This window comes from Callithrix jacchus, chromosome 2, assembly GCF_049354715.1.
Source record: "Callithrix jacchus isolate 240 chromosome 2, calJac240_pri, whole genome shotgun sequence".
Lineage (NCBI taxonomy): Eukaryota > Metazoa > Chordata > Mammalia > Primates > Cebidae > Callithrix > Callithrix jacchus.
Window position 1 is genome coordinate 38670738 of NC_133503.1, and position 25114 is coordinate 38695851.

Sequence of the window (25114 nt, forward strand, 5' to 3'; positions counted from 1 at the left end):
ATCCTAAAAAAAAAATCTGACTTCCATTCTGTATGAAGATTAGTAAGGCAAAATGGATAAAATTATATTGACAATATTACACATAAAATGGCCCTTATTCTCTAAGCCTTTATCATACTACCTACCCTCAAGCATAATCCTAAATGCTTGGGTTTTCTATATTTTCAGTTCTGAACATCTCTTCAACTAGCTGGTATTTAGAATTAGTCAATCTTCTCAATATATTTAATAAAGTATTAATACTGTCAGATCAAAGGACAGGATTTTGGTCAGATATAATTTTTTTGAAATTAGTCAAAATATATATTACTTTTATAATTTCATCTTATATGAATCATATATTAAAACAAAATAATACACTCACTCTTAAGTCTCTGACACTTTCTAAAATACTTTTTTTCTAAGAAACCAGAAGAAAAAACATTATTTTAGGCAAGAAAAAAGAATCAGGTTCAATTCAAATCAATACACATTTAACAGCTATTTTGTGCCAGACATTATACCATTACATTGGGAATGCAGAAACAAAGATAATACATATATATATAAATATGGTCTCACAGAGCTGACAGTCTGGTTGGGAAGACTGACCCATTTAAACACACCTACACACTCAATGTGCTTTACTAGCTGTAGGAACAAAAGCCCTGCTATCGCCAAGGAAAGAGTGAATGAGTCTGCCCCACGGGGTGGAAAAATCTTCAAAGGCAAAGTAAGATCTGAGCTATGTCTTGAAGGATGAGAATTTCACAAGGAAAAGGGGAATATTACCAGCCAAGGGCAATGTTATTCAGCCAAAGACTTGAGCAAAAGCAAAAAAGCACAAAAACATAGCATGTGTGAGGAAACCTATGTGGCAAGGGTAGGATAACAATTTCTGGTACATGTGCTACTACTCTTCTACCCTCACTGTGAAACAGACATCACTAATCAACTAAAGCATGTTTAAAACCCATATGACACCTCAAATTTTTTCTCAATACATAACACAAAACTAGTAGAAGGAGGTAGGTCCATGAGCTGAAATACACATGCTATGCCAACCCTAGAAAAAGAAAGTGGTGAGACCTGAGGCAAAGGGTAATTAAGAACAGATTATGAATAACCATGAATGCAAGGCCAGCAAGTTTACATTTTATTCTGTGGACAACAGAGGATGAACAAAGGATTTTATGAACAATATTGATGTGATTAATTTTGCCAGATGTGTGAAGAATGGATTTGGACAGACAGAATGAAGGCAGGAAGAAAGAACAGTTAAGATGCTATCACAAAAGCCTAGGCAAGAAACAATGAGACCTGAATTTCAGCCACGGGAAAATCTACTGCAGGTTCTAAAAGAAAAAGTTTGGGATTTTATTATCTGTGGTTTTAAAATAAAAATGTGGGAAAAAGTAATATTCTAATCAGAATTTCCATATAACACTCAAAAGGAAAAGAAAAAACAAATTAAGGTAAAGACTAGAATTAAAGACCTGAATCACAATGATACTCAAAATTACTTGACTATAAATTCAGAAATAGATATTTCACGTTTAGCATCAAGAAAGAGAACATCCTCATGACCAGACTAATACTCAGCAAGTCTTTTCTTCCTCTCAGAGCACTAATACTCCAGCCAAACAACAAACGCCATTCACCTTACTTGCCCCTACAACACAGGGTCAAACTCATACTCCCGGTGAGATGCAGAAAGTACAAAAATCAAATTTAAAACAGAAGTCTGAAATCATGTAGAAGCTCAACTTTATCCAAACATTTAAAACTGCATAATTCTTTTAAGAAACATAATTTATAGGAAATAAACCTTCCGGAAATAATACCATTCCACCATTAACTAATTCATATCCTAGCCTTTAAACTCTAGAATTCTTTGTATGGAAAACAGCCTATCTGTAGCACTTTGGACAATATGTACAAAAAAGCAACTCTCCTATCCATTCTGCAGAACATTTAATAAATGAAACTCCTCTAATTAAAATTAAAAATTCACTGTAGTTCAAAAGGCCAGAGTGTGAAAGAGTTTTTCTATTTTGAAAAAGGAATTCTTTAGCTATTGCAAACAAAGGCTAGTGCAGTGATGTGAAATCCAAGTACAACATGTTAACAGGCATACTAGAAAAGCTAGCATTACTGTTTTAAGACCTAAGGATATTCACATTAAGGATAAAATTATCCTGTAGTGAATGCCAACAATGTATTTCATACTACACAGACACATATTCCAGGGTTCTACTTTGTTCTCATCCCAATTCTTTTGTGTCCCAGTAACAAACTTTCAAATTGGGATCCTTATCCTCTCAAAACAAACTAAAATGAAATATATGAGCTTGGAGATAAAATTTCCTTGTGCTATATTATTCATTCTGAGAAAGCAAATCAGATGAACAATTTAACATAATCTAATTCCGAACCATAAAGATATGGATTAGTCAGTGAATGAGCAGGGTCTACTTCTCATGATGTCATTTCAAAGCCATTATTAAATTTTACACATGTTATTCTTCCTTCAAATCAATCACAAAACAAGTCATCCCAAGACTGAGGTCAAATTCCATTCTAACTAAAAGATCTCCAAACCTGAAGTAATGGTCCACTTACTAAGTAAATTCTCAAAGACCAAATTCCAGAAAAACCCTCCTCTTGTACCTCCCCCCAACTTAAAAAAAAAAATCAGTCTTCTCCTTTTAGCTCACTGTAATGGAATGTGACCTGTACTTAAGGGCTTTTCCATTCCTTTTTTTCTGCTTAAAGAATATGAAGCAGACCTAGTCTCTCTCACAAGGGTAATGTTTTTAAAAGAAAAAAAAGTGAAATGTACATAGTTAATTGTATAATAATTAGAACAAGCAAAAAGTAAAATGATTTATTAGATTTCTCAAATGTGAGTTGTCCTCCTATTAGAACACATGACACACAGAATGAGTGTATTTTTTGTTTGTTTTTTGAGACGGAGTTTCACTCTTGTTGCCCAGGCTAGAGTGCAATGGTACAATCTTGGCTCACTGCAACCTCCACCTCCCCGATTCAAGTGGTTCTCCTGCCTCAGTCTTCCAAGCAATTGGGATTACAGGTGTGCGCCACCATGCCTGGCTAATTTTTGTATTTTTGTAGAGGTGGGGTTTTACCACGTTGGCCAGGCTGGTTTCTAACTCCTAATCTCAGGGAATCCACCCACCTCAGCCTCCCAAAGTGCTGGGATTGCAGGCACGAGCCAACACACCCAGCCAGAATGAATGTATTTAAATGACAACTGAATATTTATTTTTCTTTTACAACCGTGATCAGACATCTGAAAGATTTATGATTTGTATCACTCCTAATAAATTGAGTAGGGAAGAGGAGGTTAAAACTAAACCTACTTAAATAAATCTTCACCTACAATATCAAATTACTATAACCATTTTCCACAATGAATCATATTTTTATTACTGAACTTACACACTTAAGTACCTAATCATAGACAGAAGAGGGAGGTAAGCACTTAAGAAATATACTTCAAAGTCTAACATTAAACACTTTCACTAATCTACTGAGGTTCAGCTCCTCATCTGAAAAAAAGAAGGCACTTAATTAAATAATCTATAAAGTTATTTCTACGATACTTTAATCCAGGTTTTGCTTTGCTTTGTTTCGTTTTGTACACAGCTACCTCTGTTGCCCAGGCTGGAGGGCAGTGGCACGATCTCAGCTCACTGCAACCTCCACCTCCCAGGTTCAAGCAACTCTCCTGCCTCAGCCTCCCAAGTAGCTGGAAGTACAGGCAAGTGCCAACATGCTCAGCTATTCTTTGTATCTGTGGTAGTCACAGGGTTTCACCATATTGGCCAGGCTGCCCTCAAATGATCCACCCCCCTCAGTCTCCCCAAATGCTGTGATTACAGGCTTCAGCCACTGTGCCCGGCCTAACTCAAGTTTTAGGATGAACAAATTCTATTTAATTCAGAGAAAAGCACTCCCAAAATAACTCTATTAAGGACATACTTTACTTACATTCTTCCTACACCTTCATACATGTTAGTCTCATCTACCAAAGTCATGATCTCTGTATCTGTAAGATGTGCATGCTTTTTCGTTCTGTTTAGCTGTTCAATCTGTATGTCTGCCAGCTTCACCTTCTGTTGAGTGTCGATAACTTTGGCTTGAAGCTCTGTGAAGGCCTAATAAAAACAAGTCCATGTCTTAATAGGTAAAACATTTTACAGAAAACATTTATGTCAAATCCAAATATATTAGAACAAAACATGCTAGCCAGAGACAAAGCTGTGGAATTTACCAAAGCAAACATCAATAAAAGTCAACATAATTGTAAATAATCAAGACACTATACTAGATACTCAATTTACAATCATCAGAAGATACATCAGCGTGATGCAAAACAATGCACGTTAAACAATAACCATATTAAGTGGCAAGTACTTGGTCAGGTGTAGTAACTCACACCTGTAATCCAGCACTTTAGGAGGCTGAGGCAGGCAGATCACAAGTTCAGAAGATCAAGACCATCCTGGCCAACATGGTGAAAACCCGTCTCTACTAAAATACAAAAAATTAGCTGGGCATGATGGTGCGCACCTATAGTCCCAGCTACTCGGGAGGCTGAGGCAGAGGAAATCGTTTGAACCCAGGAGGCAGAGACTGCAGTGAGCCGAGACTGCGCCACTGCACTCCAGCCGGGGTAACAGAGCAAGATTCCATCTCAAAAAAAAACAAAGGTCAAGTACTCAAGGATTAATAAAAGAAATAAATGCAACAGTCAAGGATGAAATCCAGAAATTTAAAACAAGAACCATAAAAGTAACAACTCACATTTGTATTGCACAATTAGGTTCAAAGCACTTTCTCACATTAGTTTGAAATATTACATGGGAATATGAATATAAGAATATTAATGAGGAAATATAATGATAAATCTCATTTATGCTTCTCAATAATCCCGTGAGTTAGCGTTGGCAGTTTCATCATCCACAATTTACAAATTAAGTAATTAGGCTGGGTGTGGTGGCTCACGCCTGTAATCCCAACACTTTGGGAGGCTGAGGTGGGCAGATCACAATGTCAGGAGTTTAAGACCTGTCTGGCCAGTATGGTGAAACCCCGTCTCTACTAAAAATACAAATATTAGCTGGGCATGGTGACGGGCACGGTGACGGGCACCTGCAGTCGCAGCTATACGGGAGGCTGAGGCAGGAGAATCACCTGAACCCAGGAGGCGGAGGTTGCAGTGAGCTGAGATCGTGCCACTGCCCTCTAGCCCGGGTGACGAGCAAGACTCCTTGAATAATAAAAAAAAAAAATTACATAACTAAATGAGCTAAGAGATAAAAGTGGCTTGCACAAGCCACTTTTGGGGAAAAGGCAGGTATTTAAATCCATTCCTTCTAACCTCTTAGTTCAGGAACCTTTCCATTCTACTGTCTATAGTAATATTCAAAATATAAATATTTTTAAGAGGAAGATCAAAAAGAGAGTGAGAAAAAATGCAAAGCACTGACAAAAGAATTGCATCATGATCTTCATCCACACATATCAGGCCAACTCTGACCCTTATGTACTGGAGATAAACAGTTCTTGGATATTCTTGTTGAAGTGCCCGGAATGACTTTCACATGCTGTCAAATTTGTACCTTAATAATAACAGTTGTGACTGCAATGCACAGCAAAAGCTACTACATAATTTTTATTCTGACCCTGTTTTCACCTACTAGTAAGGTTTAGAAAGATTTATTTTGGGGGACAGAAGGGGCCTGAAATTTCCTATTTGTCTCCACCCAAGAAAAGGACCCTGTAACAACATTAGAAGATAAAACCTTTAGGCTGGGCACAGTGGCTCACATCTGTAATCTCAGCACTCTAGGAGGCCAAGGTGGGCAGATCACCTGAGGTCGGGAGTTCAAGACCAGCCTGACCATCATGGAAAAATCCCATCTCTACTAAAAATATAAAATTAGCTAGGTGTGATGGTGCATGCCTGTAATCCCAGCAACTCGGGAGGCTGAGGCAGAAGCACCTCTTGAACCCAGAAGGTGGAGGTTGCAGTGACCTGAGATCATACCATTGCACTCCAGCCTGGGCAACAAGAGCAAAACTCTGTTTCAAAAAAAAAAAAAAAGAAGATAAAATATTTAAACAAGTTTTTAATTGGTTGTCAAAATTATTCAGTTTAGGACTGTAATCATTTCCTTAGTTTGCATTCACTGTCCACATGTTTCAAATGCAGCAACAAATTCAAAAGTACCAGGAGGCAAGTCCATTCACTAAACCCTGATTTAAATCTGTATTTTTAATAGAAAAAAAGGTAAATTTTTAGAATGCACAATTTTGTTTTGAATGTAAAATTCCGGTATTGTCTGATTGCTCTGTACAGATTGCTAAAGAAGCTAGTAAATGCTAAAGATTAGGGAACACCTAAGGGCTAGATTTACAAGACTGAAGGCAGGAATAACAAAAAGCAAGACACAAACACATAATATCCTCAGAACAGTAGTAAAAGCTTCATCTGTTAGGAGCAACAGTTATTTCGGCTGTCCTATTTCTTTTGCACAGGTTGATCAGAGGCAGTCTTAACTAAGATGTTGCTCATCTGAAGAACCCAAAATAATGGTCAAAAAAGTAGGAGGTAAGACAAAATACCGGATTCTAGTCCCAACCTCTGACATACTTTTCTAGAAAAGTAGATTTAAAATAGATAAATCCTAGGGTCCTTTCCAATCCACCCCACTGTACACAGCATACTGGTTTGGGGTCATCAGCAGTGTTAGAATACTGATCATTCTTAGCAAAAATCTAAGCAAAAACACATTTATAAGCAACTGTTTGAGGAAAGCGGGAAACCTAATTCCTTCTGATACCAGTTTTATTTGGAACACTTTACTTTTTTTTTTGACAAGTCCTTCAAAAGAAGGAGGAGGGGGTCAAAATCCTGAAATGAGCATTGCTGCTAGAATCCCTGATTTTTCAAACTGTTCAGACTGCAAGCTTTCAAAGTATAGAACCGAATACATGGCCTAAAAACAAAGGTTGGACTTGGAGTTTTTCAAAGCAAATAAGGCAGTTATGGATGCCACAGCTCAGGCAAGGGGTCCGAAGGGACCCCCATTTGAAATGCTCTCTATAGTTGCTACTATGAAAGTGAGTCCCTGAAGGCTCCAAACTCAACGACATGTCTCTGGAGCTCAGAAAGACTGGGCAGGCCCGAAATAGGCTCACAGACTTATCCCACCCAAACCAACCGGCTTCTACCCAGCAAGAGCCGCTCGCCCCCACCCCAGTTTAAGGAGACCCATTGGGGCTTAGGACTCTGGGAAACCATTCCCTAATCCACTGAACCCTCCTTCCTTCTGCAAGGCTTGGGCCTCACTCGAAATTCCTACCTACAGTCCCCTCAACCTCCTAAGAGAAGGTTTCCGCTTGCCCAAGACCCTCTTTTACCTTCTTCAACTCAAGATCCACGGGGGCGGCCATCTTGGTGCACTCTAGGCGCCTGCGCAGTGGGAGTTGGCCCGAAAGAGAGTGGGGGAAGGGCGCGCCTTAGTTTGAGCGTCCGTCTTCTGCGCCTGCGCATGAGTTGAACTAACCCAGCTTCTTCCCATTCTCTGTGAATTGACCCCTGAGATATTTGGGTTTCGGATTCAGTGTCTTCCCTATCTGACCGGTCAGGACTGACTTTCTCCTCCACATCTTCCAGACATAGCCCAACGCGCAGATTTCTTAGGTGGCTTTAAGCAATTTGCCAGCTAGCTTAGTGTGTGCTGCTAAATTGAAATGTTTGTAGATGTAAAACCCTCATCAGCCAGCCGATCCGTCCTTCAGCTATTCACTGTGCTGTCAGGAATGAGTAAGTCCTGAACCTCAGGCATAACAGTTTGGGAAAGACTAGTGGAAAGCTTATCTACAGTGTTCTTCCCAAGACGAACTTATTTCTTCCAAAAGCCTCCCGAAGACCTTCTAGACACGGTGATTCTCAAGAGAGGCTGAATACGTTTGGGTTTGTTTTTGTTTTTGTTTTTTTAAAAAAACAAACAGCTTCTTTGGGTCTCATCTCAAACGTGCTTAGAATCTTTGAGAATGGGGTCTAGAAATTTGCACTTCTGCAAACTCATCCAGTGACCTAATGGTGTAACTCCTCTGTGCATCACGTTTTTGAGAATGTCTGTCATAAAAGGACCTGGCATTTGAACCAGAAGGATAGATAATAATTGACTTTTGGAAATGGAGAAAAAAAAATATGTTTACCTGCTCTAAAAACTGTTATGCTAAGAGAAAGTGCTACATGAATATTTAGGACATTTATTTTCATTTATTTATTTTATTTTATTTTTAGATGGAATCTCAATCTGTCGCCCAGGCTGAAGTGCAGTGGTGCGATGATGGCTCACTGCAACCTCCGCCTGCCCGGTTCAAGTAACTCTCCTACTTCAGCCTCCCGAGAAGCTGGGATTACAGGTGCGCTCCACCACGCCCAGCTAATTCTTGTAATTTTAGTAGAGGCCAGGTTTCATCATGTTGGTCAGGCTGGTCTCAAATTCCTGACCTCGTAATCCTCCCACCTCGGCCTCCCAAAGTGCTAGAATTACAGGCGTGAGCCACCACACCCAGTTGGAAATTTATTTTATTTAATTAAAAAAAAAGGGAAGGAAGGAAGGAAGGGAGGGAGGGAGAGAGGGAAGGAAGAAAGAAAGAAAGAGAAAGGAAAGAAAGAAAGAAAGAAAGAAAGAAAGAAAGAAAGAAAGAAAGAAAGAGAGAGAGAGAGAAGAAAGAAGGAAAGCTGTTAGGGAGATAGAAGCACAGAGAATTTGGAACCAGCCAGATCTAAATTCAAGAGTTGCTCTACCTTTAATCTATGTCTGGTTCCTAATTATGTGACTTTGAGCAAGTCACTTGGATTTTTTGTTTTTTTGGTTTTTCTGTAGGTATATGTTTTCTTTTCTTTTCTCCCTCCCTTCTTTCTTTCTTCTTTCTTTTTCTTTTTTTTTTTTTTTTTTTTTTTTTGAGATAGGATCTCACTCTGCCACCCAGGCTAGAATCTAATGGTGCGATCACAGCTCACTGCAGCCTCTACCTCCCATGCTCAAGTGATCCTCTCACCTCAGCCTCACAAGTAGCTGGGACTGCAGGTGTGCACCACCCACACCCAGCTGATTTTTGTATTTTTTGTAGAGATAGGTTTTCACCCTGTTGCCCAAGCTGGTCTCAAACTCCTGAGCTCAAACAATCCGCTAGCCTTGGCCGCCCAAAGTGCTGTGATAGCAGGCTTGAGCCACAGCGCCCAGACAATTTATTTTTGGCATACAGTCTCCCTCTGTCGCCCAGGATGGAGTGCAGTGGCACTATCTCTGCTTGCTGCAATCTCGGCCTCCCCAGTTCAAGTGATTCTCCTGCCTCAGCCTCCCAAGTAGCTGGGATTTATAGGCACCTGCCATTACGCCTGGCTAATTTTTGTAGTTTTAGTAGAGATGGGTTTCACCATGTTGCCCAGGTGGTCTCCAACTCCCGGCCTCAAGTGATCCACCTGCCTTGGCCTCCCAAAGTGCTGGGATTACAGGTGGGAGCCACCATACCCAGCATCCACCCCTCATTTTTGATGACCTTCAATCTTCTCATGTTTAATTTGAGAATGACAATATTAACCTAACAGGGTTATTGTGAGGAATAAATGAGATCAGAATAAAAAGCTCCAAACATAGCTCCAGGCACACAGTAGACACTCAATAAATCATTGATGTAGTTAATTGTTGTCCTGTTTGTCTTTCAAAGTCCAGCAAATGGGCACCACATCCCCCATCACACAGAGCAAAGATAATCTTTCCTCTGAACTTGCCTCACAACATCTGTGTCTCTCTCAAGGCACATAACACTTTCTACCTTTTTTTTAGAAAACATTTTCATTAGACTGTAAGCTCCTTGAAATCAATAACTATGGAGTTATGGTTCTTCCACCGCTTATACCTAGAACACCTATCACAGTGCCTCGCAGAGGAAAAAAAAACACAAAATGAATACTGATGTGAATAAATTCCTCAGGAAAAAAACAAAAAACAAAAAACTCATTCCTCTGTAATTTGAGAAAGAGAAAAAAGCACCTGATCTTTTGATTCTCTGAAATCTTCTTAGATTCTCATTATACATGATCAATAAATACTGACCGATTAGCCAGGCATGGTGGCATGCCCCTGTACTCAGCTTCTCAGGAGGCTGAGGCAGGAGGATTTTGTGAGTCCTGGAGGCCAAGGCTGCAGTGAGTGGAGATCAATTGCGCCATTGCATTCCAGCCTGAAAGAGAGTGAGGACTTGTCTCAAAAAAAAAAAACATAGTGACTGAATATTGAAATTCAAAGACAGTCTGAAATACTATTCTCTATGTTACCTCATGAGACTTTTGAAACAGTCCTCATAGAGATGTATGGACTATAAAAGTTAAGAGCACGGCCTAAACTGTCAGATGACCTGGGTACAGATACTGACTATTCTATTTAAGGGTAGTGTGATCTTAGGCAAGAATCTTCTCTGCATTGTTTGGTCGTTGTTTCTCTTTGCATACTACTCCTTCCTCATGAGTTTAATTTCCCTTTTTTTTCTTTTTTTTTTTGAGTGGGAGTCTCACTCTGTTGCCCCGGAGTGCAGTGGCACGATCTCGGCTCACTGCAGCCTCTGCCTCCTGGGTCTCAGCAATTCTTCTGCCTCAGCCTCCCGAGTAGCTGGGGTTACAGATCTGCATCACCACACCTGGCTAATTTTTGTGTTTTATAGTAAAGATGGGGTTTTGCCACATTGGCCAGGCTGGTCTGGAATTCTTGACCTCAGGTGATCCACCCGCCTCAGCCTCCCAAAGTGCCAGGATTACAGGTGTGAGCCACTGCACCTGACCTAATTTCCTTCTTGATGAGGAAAATCCTTCAGTAGGTTATTTTAGTAAGAGTCTCTGATAAGTAAATTCTCTTCGTCTTTGTGTTATAGGTTGAATTGTGCCCCCCGCAAAAGATACGTTGAAGTCCTAACTCCCAGTACCTCAGAATGTGACCCTATTTGAAAATAGAGTTTTGGGCCAGGTGTGGTGGCTCGCACCTATAATTCTAGCACTTTGGGAGGCTGAGGTGGGAGAATCATTTGAGCCAGTGAGTTTGAGACCAGCCTGGAGAATAGGACGAGACCTCATCTCTATAAAAAAATTTAAAAATTAGCCTAGCATGGTGGTAGTTATTTACAGTCCCACTTACTTGGGAAGCTGCGTTAGATGCATCTCATGAGCCTAGGAAGTTAAGGCTGCAGTGAGCTATGATCTGCCACTGCGCTCCAGCCTGGGTGACAGAGCAAAACCTTGTCTCAAATAATAAGAAGGAAGGAAGGAAGGAAGGAAGGAAGGAAGGAAGGAAGGAAGGAAGGAAGGAAGGAAGGAAGGAAGGAAGGAAGGAAGGAAGGAAGGAAAGAAAATGGAGTTTTTACAGAGTTAATCAAGTTAAAGGTTATTAGAGTGGGCCCTAATGCAGTATGGCTGATGTCTTTATAAAAAAAAGAACTTTAGACACATACAGACACAGACAGGGAAGACTACGAGAAGAGACATAAGGAGAAAGCCATGTCACATCTGGGGCTATCAGAAACTAGAAAAGGCAAAGGATTCTTCTCCTACAGATTTTGGATAAAACATGGCTTTGCCAACACCTTGATTTTGGACTTTTAGCCTCCAGAACTGAGGCAATAAATTGTAGTTTTAAGCCACCCAGTTTATGGTACTTTGTTGCAGCAGCCCTACATAATATTCTGTGTGTATCTATCAGTGCACATCAGGCCAGGTGTAATGGCTCATGCCTGGAATCCCAGCTGTTTGGGAGACCAAGACAGAGGATTGCTTAAGGCCAGGAATTCAAGACCAGCCTGGATGACATAGTGAGACCCTATTACTACAAAAATTTTTTAAATGGTCCGGGTTTAGTAGCACACCTCTGCAGTCCCAGCTACTTTGGAGGCTGAGGCAGAGAATAGCTTGAGCCCAGGAGTTCAAGGTTGCAGTGAGCTAAGATCTGCCGCAGCACAGCAGCCTGGATGACAGAACAAGGCACTGTCTCAAAAAAATTAAAATAAATAAATGCATATCTAAAAGGTTCACCCTTATTTTTGAATGACAAATTAGCTATATATAAAACTATCGGTTGACAATTATCATTGAAGGCATTTTTTTCCATAGTCTTCTGCTTTTATATACTGATAAAAACTCCTCTGTCAAGCTGCTTTTCATGTCTTTGTTAGAAATTTGTCTCTTCTCTCATGTATTTTAAGATTCATTTTGTCTTTGGGTTTTGCCCTTCTACTTTAATGTGTGTGCTTGTGCTTGTGTGTGTGTGTTTATAGATTAAAAATGTATACTGGCTGGGCACAGTGGCTAATGCCTGTAATCCTAGCACTTTGGGAGGCTGAGGCAGGCAGATCACAAGGTTGAGAGATTGAGACCATCCCAGCCAACAAGGTGAAACCCCATCTCTACTACAAAAATTAGCCGGGCGTGGTGGCACACACCTGTAGTCCCAGCTACTCCGGAGGCTGAGGCAGGAGAATCGCTTGAACCCGGGAGGCGGAGGTTGTGGTGAGCCGGGATCGCACCACTGCATTCCAGCCTGGTGACAGAGTGAGACTCCTTCTCAAAAAAAAAAAAAAGTATACCTAAAACTCTGTCACCAGGCTGGAATGCAGTGGTGCGATCTCGGCTCACCACAACCTCCGTCTCCCGGGTTCAAGCGATTCTCCTGCCTCAGCCTCCGGAGTAGCTGGGACTACAGGCATGCATCACCACCCCTGGCTAATTTTTTGTATTTTAGTAGAGATGGGGTTTCACCATGTTGGCCGGAATGGTCTTGAACTCCTGTCCCTGTGATCCACCCACCTTGTCCTCCCAAAGTGCTGGGATTACAGGTGTAAGCCACCATGCCCAGCCGCTAAACCCTAAGTTTCTACAACTCTCTCCACTAATTTACTAATTTTCTTTTCAACTATGTCTAGTTTACTGTTTAAATCATCCATTAGTCTTTTTTTTTTTTTAAGACACAGAGTCTTGCTCTATTGTCCAGGTTGGAGTGCAGTGATGGATTAATCATAGCTCACTAAGTAGTGAGACTGCATCTCTGCAAAAATAAAAATAAAAAATTAGCCAGGCATGGTGGTATGCACCTAGCTTCTCAAAAAGCTGAGGTGGGAGAATCACTTGAGCCCAGGAGTTCAAGTCCAGGAGTTGAGCTATGATGGCACCACTACACTAACCTGGAAAACAAACCAAGACTCTGTCTCCAATTTTTTTTTTTTTTTTTTAGAGACAAGGTTTCACCATGTTAGCCGGGCCGCTCTTGAACTCCTGACCTCAGGTGATCCACCCGCCTCAGCCTCCCAAAGTGCTGGGATTACAGGCATAAGCCACTGTGTCTGGCCTCCAAAAAATTTTTTAAGACATTAAATAAAAATAAAATGACAGGAAGAGATTGGTTTGAAACCACCAAAGGGTTTGTAGTCCTTGGATACTTTCCCCCAAAATAATCATGATGTGCTTGCTTTATTGTTGTGATAGAATAAAAAAAACTTCACACTCAAGTCTTCACTATTACAAGGATGTACTCCTGAAGCTCAACCAGTCCACAGTTGTGGAATCTAAAATAGTGACCTCCTATTATTCCTCAGATCTACTTAGTAATGCTCAATACATTTTTGTATTCAGTCAACAAAGATTTATAAAATATCTGTTAGGCATTGTTCTAGGCCCTTGAGATACAGCAATAATGAGAGACAAACTCCCTGACCTCATGGAGCATCCATTCCATTGAGTGTAAGGTGAGCAATAAACATACAAAATAAGTGCAGATATTAGTAAGTATTATTAAGGAAGAAAACAGCAACATGGTTAGAGACTGACTGGATGGAGACCATTTAGGTGTAAGAGGTTCTCTGGGAGGACATAACATTTGAGATGAGACCTAAAAAATGAATGAAAATAAACCAAACATGCAAAGAGCTGGGGAAAGAACATTCCAGACAAAGGATGAAGAGCTTAAGATGGTCACAGATGTCATGTATCTCAAGAACAAACATGAAGAAGCCAGGATGAATGAGTGGAAAGAATGGTAGAAGATTATATTAGGCAGGTAAACCAGGGACCAAACCACGAAAGGCCTTATAAGCTACTTTTAGCATTGGAATGTTATTCTGAGTGTGACTGGAAGCCACCTGAGCGATTTCAAGCAGGAGATTGATATGATCCCATTTTAAGGGGAACATTGTGGGTTTTCTAGGTGAGAATGAATTGGAGACAAGAGTGGAAGCAGGAGGACCAGTTAGGACACTACTGCAGTAGTCCAACAGTGAGGCATCGGTGGTCTGGATGAGGATGATAGCAGTGGAGACAGGAAGACGTAGATGGATTCAGGTCGAGACTACTGAACTTGATGAAGGGATGGACATGTGGTAAGAGGAGAAATGAGAGAAAGAAAGGCATCAAAGATGACTCCCAATTTCCAAAAAAGTATGCCGAGCAAAATAGGCCAGACAAAACAGAGTAACATACTACAGTAACATACTACAGGTTATAGAAAATGCAAACAAATCCAAATAGGTAAAAGATCACTGGAAATACAAAAATTAGCTGAGTGTGGTTGTGCACACCTGTGGGGCCAGCTACTCCAGAGGCTAAGGTGGGAGGATCACTTGAGCCTGGGAGGTTGAGGCTGCCATGAGCTGTGATCATGCCACTGTACTCCAGCCTGAGCTACAGAGCGAAATCCTGTCTCAAAACAAACAAACAAACAAACAAACAAAAAAACAGAAAAGAAGAGAAAAGAATATATTAGTGGTTGGCTGATAGGAGCAAGCAATGGGATCAGGGACTGGGAAGCAGAAAGAAGGAAGGGATTACAAAGGAGCATGAGGTAACTTTTATGATGATGAATACGTTTATTATCTTGATGATGGAGATGGTTTCCTGGGTGGGAAATTATCAGCTGCACACTTTAATATATTCAGTTTATTGTATGTCAAGTATGCCTCAATAAAGTTGTTTTTTCAAGAAGACTCCCAGGTTTTTGACCTGAGCAAACTAGTTGAATGTTAATGTCTTTTACTGAAAAAGGAAAATTAATTTGTAAAATATAGCCCCTAAGCAGTTTCAAGGCTGCTCCGTAGGAATAATAAGAATAATCCTTCCATTTGTGAATAGACTATAGAAGTTAGAATGTAGGTTCGGCTGCTATAGCAGAGATCCAAAATAGCAGTGGCTAAAATAAGATTGAAGCTTGTTTCTCTCTACCACAATCATCTAGGCATAAGCAGTCTAGGTCAAGTATGTGAGTCTCACAGTGCCAAAGTTCCCAGGCTCCTTCTATCTTATCCATAAGATCCAAGATGACTCATCACTACCATGTTCATAGTCTAGCCGAAAAGACAGAAAAGAATGGGGGAGGCTCACACTTTCCCTTTAAAGGCATGTCCCAGAAGTTGTAGGCGTGGTTCTATTCACACCTCATTGACCCGAACAGAATCATGGCCACTTCTGGTTGTGAGAAAGACCAGGATAATTCTATTGTCATGAAAGGGGAATAGAGGACAGATATTCAGGTAAAAGTAGTCGTTTTTGATGTAAGTTTTCAGCTGACAAAGCTATTTCCTATTCATCATATCATTTCATCTTCGCAACTTTGTGACATGGCTAGACCTTAAGAGTTCACTCAGTTTGAGAGGAAGTTTAGCAGAGTGGTTAAGAGTATGGACTTTGGAGTTGCAAATCCCATCTCTACCATTTACTAGCTGTGACATCCAAGGAAAACTGCTTAACATCTCAGAGCTTCAGCTATAAAATGGAGATAATAGGGCCCGGCGCGGTGACTCATGCCTGTAATCTCAGCACTTTGGGAGGCCGAGGCGGGTGGATCACGAGATCAAGAGATCAAGACCATCCTGGTCACCATGGTGAAACCCCGTCTCTACTAAAAATACAAAAAATTAGCTGGGCATGGTGGCGCATGCCTGTAATCCCAGCTACTCAGGAGGCTGAGGCAGAAGAATTGCTTGAACCCAGGAGGCGGAGGTTGCGGTGAGCCAAGATCGCGCCATCACACTCCAGCCTGGGTAACAAGAGCGAAACTCCGTCTCAAAAAAAAAAAAAAAAAAGGAGATAATAACAGTACCCATTTCATAGGTTCTTATGAGGAATAAATGTGATAATGAATGCACAGCTCCAAGCATAGAGTTGCACCTAATCAACATTATCTGTTATTATGTATCAAGCATTTTGGACCTACAGCTAAATAACAGAGCAATTCACAGTATATTCACAGTATAGTGGCACAGGTAGGGGAGTCACAGATAAATGAAAAGAAAGTTACAAAATAAAGTGACGATTCTGCCACAAGGAAGGCAATACCAGGAGCTGGACAAGCACAGGGGAGGGGCCTCCAACCCAGAAATCTTACAAGAAAAATTGGCTGGTGTACATGGCAAAGAAGGGAGAAAGTATATTCCTAGATGAAGCCAAGACACCACAGCATGTGAAAGCCTGGTGCCTTCAGGAAAACACAAGTTGTCTGGCACCACTGGAGCAAGGGAGCATGTTTAAGAGGAGGGTAGAATGGCAGATGAGGGCCAGTGGCAGAGGAACCTTTGCAGGTGACACACTTGCCAAGAAACTCTCAGCTATCCCTTCCTGCTGACCGAATAAGTTCAGCGCTGGGACCTTACTAGGCAGAAAAGGAGCTTTCACTGTGCCTACCAAATGAAGCGGTCACAGGAAACTCTCAGGGAGAGGAAGTGAGTCGTTAGCAGGAACTGATGGTGGCTTTTCCCAGGCACCTTGCCACATCTGATTCAATCTGTTTATGCAAAGTCCAAAGAAAGTGAATATTTTCAATCAATTCCAATGATTTAAACCTGCTTTAAGAGATGAAGCTGGGTAACAGAGCATAATAAAGGCTGGATTATTTATCCTGTTGCTCATCAGAGGCAGTGAGGATATGGGGCCCATCAAAGGTGAGAGACAAGAGCAGAGACTCTCCCAAGAATAGGAACAGAATAAAATTAAGGAACCAAAAGCCTAGGGAAGAATCCATGCCTCTGTCACTCCAGCTCACCAAGCTGAAAAAGTTCATGGTCTTTTAGAACAGGAAGAAGAATACAATGGGGTTGGGCTGAAATCTGGACAAACTTCACATACATTTATAAATAGGCACCAAAAACACTGGTGCAAAGGAATGTTTTTCCATCTTTAGTGTCATACCTAGGACAAGGTGATTAAGGCTTCTCCCCAGGGCATCCAACTTGGCAGCTCCATATGTTTTTAAATAAAGGTTTTCAAAATTGTGAGAAGCTAAAAAAGTTAATATTATTCTTTTCAGGGTTTTTTTTTGAGATGAAGTCTCACTCTGTTGCCCAGGCTGGAGTGCAGTGGAGCAATCTTGGCTCACTGCAACCTCCACCTTCCAGGTTCAAGCAATTCTTCTGCCTTAGCCTCCCAAGTAGCAGGTGCATGCCACCACACCTGGCAATTTTTTTGTATTTTTAGTAGAGATGGGATTTCACCATGTTAGCTAGGATGGTCTCAATCTTCTGACTTTGTGATCCGTCCGCCTCAGCCTCCCAAAGTGCTAGGATTACAGGCATAAGCCCCTATGCCCGGCTGTTCTTTTTATAAATTAGAAGAATGTGAGTAAAAGTAGCACTTAGTAAGCCAAAAAATTACTTAAAATAGAAAGCCTCAGATTGCCTACCTTGTTGCTAATTCTCACATGTAGCCACAAGCAACTCCAGGCCTACATTTGACCAGTTCAACCTCCACAGTAAAAAGAGACAATGTCTTTTTTCCTTTAGGCTTTCAGAAAGAGTCCTAGGATTGGATTTCCCTGGCCTAGCTTGGGTCACATGCCCACCTCCAAAATAATCACAAGGTCCAGAGGCCTGGAATGCTCTGGTTCAGCAGGTGCAGGTCATATGGCCATTTCACGAATGTTAGGGGGTATCTTCTTCATCCTAAAAGGACATAGACTGATGGTGAGCGAAAGGTATCCTCTTTCCAAGAGTACAATATAACTATCGAAGAGGTACTAGATGTCACAAAGAGAAAAAAAAAATAGATGTTCATTTTATACATTAGTGGCTAAAATTTCAACTTTTTAAAATTTCTCTCCTAATGAATAGGTCAATTCCATTTCGATGAGTGCATGAACTTCATGGTGGTGACCCACCCTATTCTTGCCCATATAGCAGGGGTCAGGGACCTCAAGAAGGCAACCTTGCTTTACGATGGAGTTCTGGGATCACTGGACATGGAGTGTCTTATACAAAGGGGTTAACCCCAAGATTTAATGTTTCTGCCTTTTCTAGATCAGAAACACTAAGGATTTTCTCTCTTTGATTCAAGACAAATTGTAGTGGTCACTGTTGAGAAGAGGTTGAAGTTACCTTTTTTTTTTTTGGAGACAGGTCTCACTTTGTCATCCAGGCTGGAGTGCAGTGGTGCAAACACAGCTCACGGAAGCCTTGACCTCCTGGGTCCCAAGTGATCCTCCCCTCTCAGTCTTCCCCCCAGTAGCTGGGACTATAGGCTTGCGACACTGTACCCAGCTTATTTTTGTGTGTTTTTTTTTTTTTTGTAGAGATAGGATTGCACCATGTTGCCAAGGCTAGAAAGTTACCACTTCTTTTTGTCACCTTTGCTAAGGTCAAATGCTTCTGTGTGGATCTGAGAAGATGGTGGAGCTTGGCTGGCTGTGGGTGAGCATCCTCCATGACTTCATATGTCTTTGTGGGAGTGTTTGTTTGTTTTTTGAGACAGAGTCTTGCTCTATCACCCAGGCTGGAGTGCAGTGGCACAATCTTGGCTCACTGCAATCTCTGCCCCCTGGGTTCAAGCAATTCTCCTGCCTCAGCCTCCTGAGTAGCTGGGACTACCTACAGGCACTGCCACCACACCCACCTAATTTTTACATTTTTAGGAGAGACAGAGTTTCACCATTTTGGCCAGGCTGGTCTCAAACTCCTGACCTCAAGTGATCCACCTGCCTCGGCCTCCCAAAGTGCTGGGATTACAGGCATGAGCCACTGAGCCTGGCCAAGTCTTTGTGTTTCTAACCACAATGATTAATAGAAAGCATATGAGGTTGCTAGCAGGAATACTTATCCTGGAACATCAGAACCTGAGGGCAAAAGGCCATGTAGAATCAGGGGACAAATTCTCCAAGGAACTCTGTTTGTTCATATATTTGCCACATATCTCCACTGTGTTCTGCTATCTGAAGTATGGGGTCCTGCACAAAAATCTCAGAAAATAATTCTAGACTCAAAGAACTGGAAGGGGCTGTTGGGTTCTTCCAGGCTATCTTCACTTTATAGAGGAAAATGAGGCTCACAAAGGAAGAAGGGCTTTGCCATGGTCACAGCAAATTGGTGTTAAAGCTAAGACTAAAACTCAGGCCGGGTGTGGTAGCTCACGCCTGTTATCACAGCATTTTGGGAGGCTGAGGTAGGCAGATCACAAGGTCAGGAGATCAAGACCATCCTGGTCAACATGGTGAAATTCCATCTCTAATAAAAATGCAAAAAAATTAGCCAGGCTTGGTGGTGCACGCCTGCAGTCCTAGCTACTTGGGATGCTGAGGCCAGAGAATCGCTTGAACCTAGAAGGTGGAGGTTGTGGTAAGCCAAGATCATACCACTGCACTCCAGCCTGGCAACAGAGCAAGACTCCATCTCCAAAAAAAGACTAGACCTCAGGAGTCTCAGATTCTCAGAGTTCCTTCCATTCTACCCATGGTCTCTCCTGGGTAGATTCGTCAAAACTACTGGGTCCCAAACAGGAGACAAATTTGGAGTCAGGAGGCTCCATTTTTCTTTTCTTTTTTGAGATGGAGTTTCACTCTTGTTACCCAGGCTGGAGTGCAATGGCGTGATCTCGGCTCACTGTAACCTCCGCCTCCTGGGTTCAAGCAATTCTCCTGCCCCAGCCTCCCAAGTAGCTGGGACTACAGGCGCACACCACCATGCCCAGCTAATTTTTGTATTTTTAGTAGAGACGGGGTTTCACCACGTTGACCAGGATGGTCTCAATCTCTTGACCTTGTGATCCACCCGCCTCGGCCTCCCAAAATGCTGGGATTATAGGCGTGAGCCACCGCGCTCAGCCACAAGAGGCTCCATTTTTCTTGGGAATATGAGATTCCTTTTTGTAGCCACTTACTGTTGATTGCACTCGAATGTGTGGTCTTGAAAAGGGCCTCAGTCCCTGAGCATAAACAGAAGATGAGGTAGAAAAAACCCAGGACTCTGCTCCCCAGGGGCGAGACAAACTTGGTGTTCCTTCAGACTTGGCCTATCCATTGGGAATTCTAGGTACTCCATATATACCCTAGGATGTCTAGGATGTCCTTGGCAGTGTATGCTAAATGTTGTGTCTGCCAGGTGTTTTTCTGGATCAAGATGAATATAATCTCCTCAGCATCTCAGAGGGGCCCCAAATTCTCAATAGTTTAAGAACCACTACTCTAGGCTGGGCACAGAGCTTGAGGTGGGAGGATCACTTGGGTCCAGGAGTTCAAGACCAGCCTGGGCAACGTCACAAAACCCTGTCCTTAAAAAAAATTTTTTTAAATGAGCCAGGCATGATGGTGCAGCACCTGTAGTCCCAGCTGTTCAGGAGATTGAGGTGGGAGAATCACCCAAGACCAGGAGGTTGAGGCCACAGTGAGCCATGATTATGCCACTGCATTCCAGCCTGGGTAACAAAGACCCTGTCCCCACGTCCCCACCAAAACAAAAACCAAAAAACCCCAAGAAATACTAATCCAAAGTGATGCTGCCAAACTTGGCTTATTATTAAAATTACCAGAAGAGCTTTTTTTTTTTTTTGAGACTGAATTTTACTCTTGTTGCCCAGGCTGGAGTGCAGTGGTGCAATCTTGGCTCACCGCAATCTCCCCGTCCAAAGTTCAAGTAATTCTACTGCCTCAGCCTCCAAAGAAGCTGGGATTACAGGCATGCGCCATCACACCCAGATAATTTTTTGTATTTTTTATAGAGATGGGGTTTCTCCATGTTGGTCAGGCTGGTCTCAAACTCCTGAACTCAGGTGATCTGCCCACCTTGGCCTCCCAAAGTGCTAGGATTACAGGCGTGAGCCACCAAGCCCGGTCCAAAAGAGCTTTAAAAGCACTGGTACCTGGGCCCCTCCTCCTGGAGAGATGGATTCAGTGGATCTGTGTTGGGGCCCAGAGAATCTGCCCTTTTCAGAAGCTCATCAAGTTTACAAACTAGAGCTCTAGAAGAAAATATTAATGAAATTAATATTAATTTATTATTATTATTATTTTCCCTAGAAGGGAGAATAAAAAATTACTTCAGCACTTGACACTTTAAAGCCATTCTGATGTAAACACTTCAGGTGATTATGATAAAGATAAAATTAGAATTCCTGGTAAAGAGAGGGTGCTGAAACCCAACAAGCCATAAAGAAAACAGTAGAATTCAGAAGGCCGTGGATCTGTTATACTGTATTGTGACCACAGCTTATACCCTGGCATATCAGCTCTTCCAGTGACTTGTTTAGCCCATACTCGGTTTCCCTGACTCTACCCTCCAGTGGCTCTCAGATTCTATGAATCACCAACCCTCAGTCAGTACAGCATTAATGCACATTCACCACTTGGCATTTTTATAGTTTGAATTTGCTCATTTATGCATGCAACAAGAACTTATTACAGGATGCTAAGTACTGCTCTAGCAGTGAACAAAGTAGATACTCTCCCTGTCCTCATCATCCTTCCAGCCTGATGTAGGTGCTGGATTCATTCATAGAATGAATTGGGATTATAAAAAGATCTTTTCCTTCATCTGAGTGGCTCCATCACAATGGTTTCCCTAGCACACATCAAGCATCGCCTCACCTCCAGGATTCATATACGCTGGGTCCTCCTCTAGAACTCTTCCCTGTTCTCTGCCTGCTCACCTACGACTTAAATCTGTAGGTCTCAGCTTCAGTGACCTTTTCATGAAGATGCCTTTAACTGACTCCTCAACTTGAAGCAATTACTGGCCGGGTGCAGTGGCTCACGCTTGTATTCCCAGCACTTTGGGAGGCCAAGGTAGGTAGATTGTTTGACCCCAGGAGTTCAAGACCAGCTTGAGTAACAAGGCAAAACCCTGTCTTTATAAAAACCACAAAAATTAACTGGGCATGGTGGCATTTGCCTGTAGTCCCAGCTACTCGGAGGCTGAGGTAGGAGGATGGCCTGAGCCTTGGGAGGTTGAGGCTGCCGTGAGCCATGATCGAGCCAGTGAACTGTTTGAGATGCAACAGAGGGAAATTGCATCTCAAAAAAATAATAATAATGAAATGAAGCAATTCCTCCTGTTATCCTCTCTCAGAGTACCTTAAACTTTTCGCCATAGCATTTATCACAGTTTTTTGTTGTTGTTGTTGTTTGAGATGGAGTTTCGCTCTTGTTGCCCAGGCTGTAGTGCAATGGTGTGATCTTGGCTCATTGCAACCTCTGCCTCCTGGGTTCAAGAGATTCTCCTGCTTCAGCCTCCCTAGTAGCTGGGATTACACCACCACACCCGGCTGATTTTTAGTATTTTTAGTAGAGACGGGGTTTCACCATGTTGGTCAATCAGGTCTCGAACTCCTGACTTTGTGATCTGCCCACCTCGGCCTCCCAAAGTGCTGGGATTACAGGTGTGAGTCACCTTGACCAGCCCACAGTTTTTAATGGTACATTTATTTATGTGATTATTATTAAACTTTATTTTCTTTTAAAAAAGTAATTCATATAATATTCACATATAAAATACAGACAGTAATAATAGCATATTAGGAAAAGAAAATTAGCTCCTGCTCCTGACCGTCTGATTCTCAGTTCTCCTTCCCAGAGGCAAATGCTGTTATCACATCTTGCATCCCTCCATCTTCTAGGTATTGTCGAGAGTCTGCTTGGTTATTTATTAAGTAGCTATCTCCTCTATTAGACTGAAGGTGGATACTGTGTCTATTCATTTATTGCTTTATCCCTAATACTTGGCACACAATCAGCAATTTATAGATGTTGGTGGAATGAAGGAAAGGGTGTCAAAAGAAGAGCGACTGAGGCTGGGCCAGGTGGCTCACACCTGTAATCCCAGCACTTTAGGAGGCCGAGGCAGGCAGATCACGAGGTCAAGAGATCGAGACCATTCTGGCCAACATGGTGAAACCCCGTCTCTACTAAAAATACAAAAATTAGCTGGGCATGGTGGTGCACGCCTATAATCCCAGCTACTTGGGAGGCTGAGGCTGGAGAATCACTTGAATCCAGGAGGCAGAAGTTGCAGTGAGCCAAGATGGTGCCACTGCACTCTAGTCTGGCGACAGAGTGAGAGACTCCATCTCAAAAAATAATAATAATAATTTTCTCTGAAATTGTGTACAAGGGAAAAAAGAGAAAAATAATAATAAATAAAAATAAAAAAGAACAGAGATTAGGTCAAGCTCTTGTACATCTCCCATGCTCCCACTCAGGACTGAGCACACAGTAAACTGTATAGATGTTTCTGGACTCCCCCAGCATCAGTTCATGACTTGTTGTCTTTGGTGAAAGCTTCTCATACTGTGCTGAAACAACCATGTCTTGCCTGTGTGTTTCCCCCATGGACTGTGAGCTCCTTGAGGATGGAGACAGTGCTTTGCTCTTCCGGAATGCTGGGCTGAGCATCCCAGAAGTCCTCCATGAACACTTTCTGATGTTCTGCTACCCTAACTCATCTGGCTGCTGGCTCCCTTAAAATTCTGTTCTGAAACTCTACCAGTTTGAAGCTTGCCAGTGCCATTTCAAGTTGTTACTCTTTCAGTAAAGACTAGCATTTTCTTCCAAACCTCTAGTCTGGAGAGATGCACTTCACTTGGGCCTTATTGCATTTTCTCATTTCTTTTAGCACTTATTTAAAAAATGGGGATAATAATGCCAAGCTTCCAGGGCTGTTGTGATCATTAAATGAGGCCTTCCATAAATGGAAACAGTTGTGTGTTTCCCCACTTACTTCAGCAAAGAGAGTATTGGTGTCTTTTTTGCAAAAAAAGAAAGGAGGCAGGCCAGGCACCGTGGCTCATACCTGTAATCCCAGCACTTTGGGAGGACGAGGCAGTCGGATCGTGAGACCACCCTGACCAGCATGGTGAAACCCTGTCTCTACTAAAAATACAAAAATTAGCCAGGCATGGTGGCGGGCGCCTGTAATCTCAGCCACTCAGGAGGCTGAGGCAGGAGAATCATTTGAACCCAGGAGGTGGAGGTTGCACTGAGCCGAGATCCCACCATTGCAGTCCAGCCTCCGGTCTACAGTTTTTAATGGTACCTTTATTTATGTGATTATTATTAACTTCACTTTTTTTAAAAAAGTAATTCATATGGGCCGGGCGCGGTGGCTCATGCCTGTAATCCCAGCACTTCGGGAGGCCGAGGTGGGTGGATCACGAGGTCAAGAGATCAAGATCATCCTGGTCAACACGGTGAAACCCCGTCTCTACTAAAAATACAAAAAATTAGCTGGGCATGGTGGCGTGTGCCTGTAATCCCAGCTACTCAGGAGGCTGAGGCAGGAGAATTGCCTGAACCCAGGATGCGGAGGTTGCGGTGAGCCGAGATCTCGCCATTGCACTCCAGCCTGGTTAACGAGACCCAAACTCCGTCTCAAAAAAAAAAAGTAATTCATATAATACCCACATATAAAATACAGACGGTAATAATAGCATACTAGGAAAAGAAAATTAGCTCCTGCTCCTAACCCTCTGATTCTCAGTTCTCCTTCCCAGGGATTCTGTCCAAAAAAAAAAGAAAGAAAAAGAAGAAAGAAGAGGTCTCTGCATGGGGTGTAGGGTAAGACAGATACTTTTTTTTTTTTTTTAACATTTGTATTTATTTATTTTATTTCATTTTTTGTGATGGAGTCTGGCCCTGTCACCCAGGCTGGAGTACAATGGTGCAATCTTGGCTCACCGTAACCTCTGTCACCCGGGTTCAAGCAGTTCTTGTGCCTCAGCCTCTCAAGCAGCTGAGATTACAGGCGTGTACCACTGTGCCCAGCTAATTTTTATATTTTTAGTAGAGACAGGTTGTCACCATGTTGG

The 25114-nt window shown here is 42.1% G+C and overlaps 1 protein-coding gene across 1 annotated transcript in view; it reads right to left on the bottom strand.

Moving 5' to 3' along the window:
* The window catches only part of PFDN1 (prefoldin subunit 1), a 58736-nt gene extending 51244 nt beyond the window's left edge, over positions 1-7492 (bottom strand). Inside the window, exons 1-2 of the mRNA XM_002744233.7 lie at positions 7432-7492; positions 3994-4160 (exon numbers count right to left, since the gene is read on the bottom strand). Of these exons, the coding sequence (XP_002744279.1) occupies positions 3994-4160; positions 7432-7464 (200 nt within the window). The 5' untranslated portion in view covers positions 7465-7492. The remainder of the gene's footprint in view (positions 1-3993; positions 4161-7431) is intronic.
* Positions 7493-25114: the final 17622 nt, after the last annotated feature.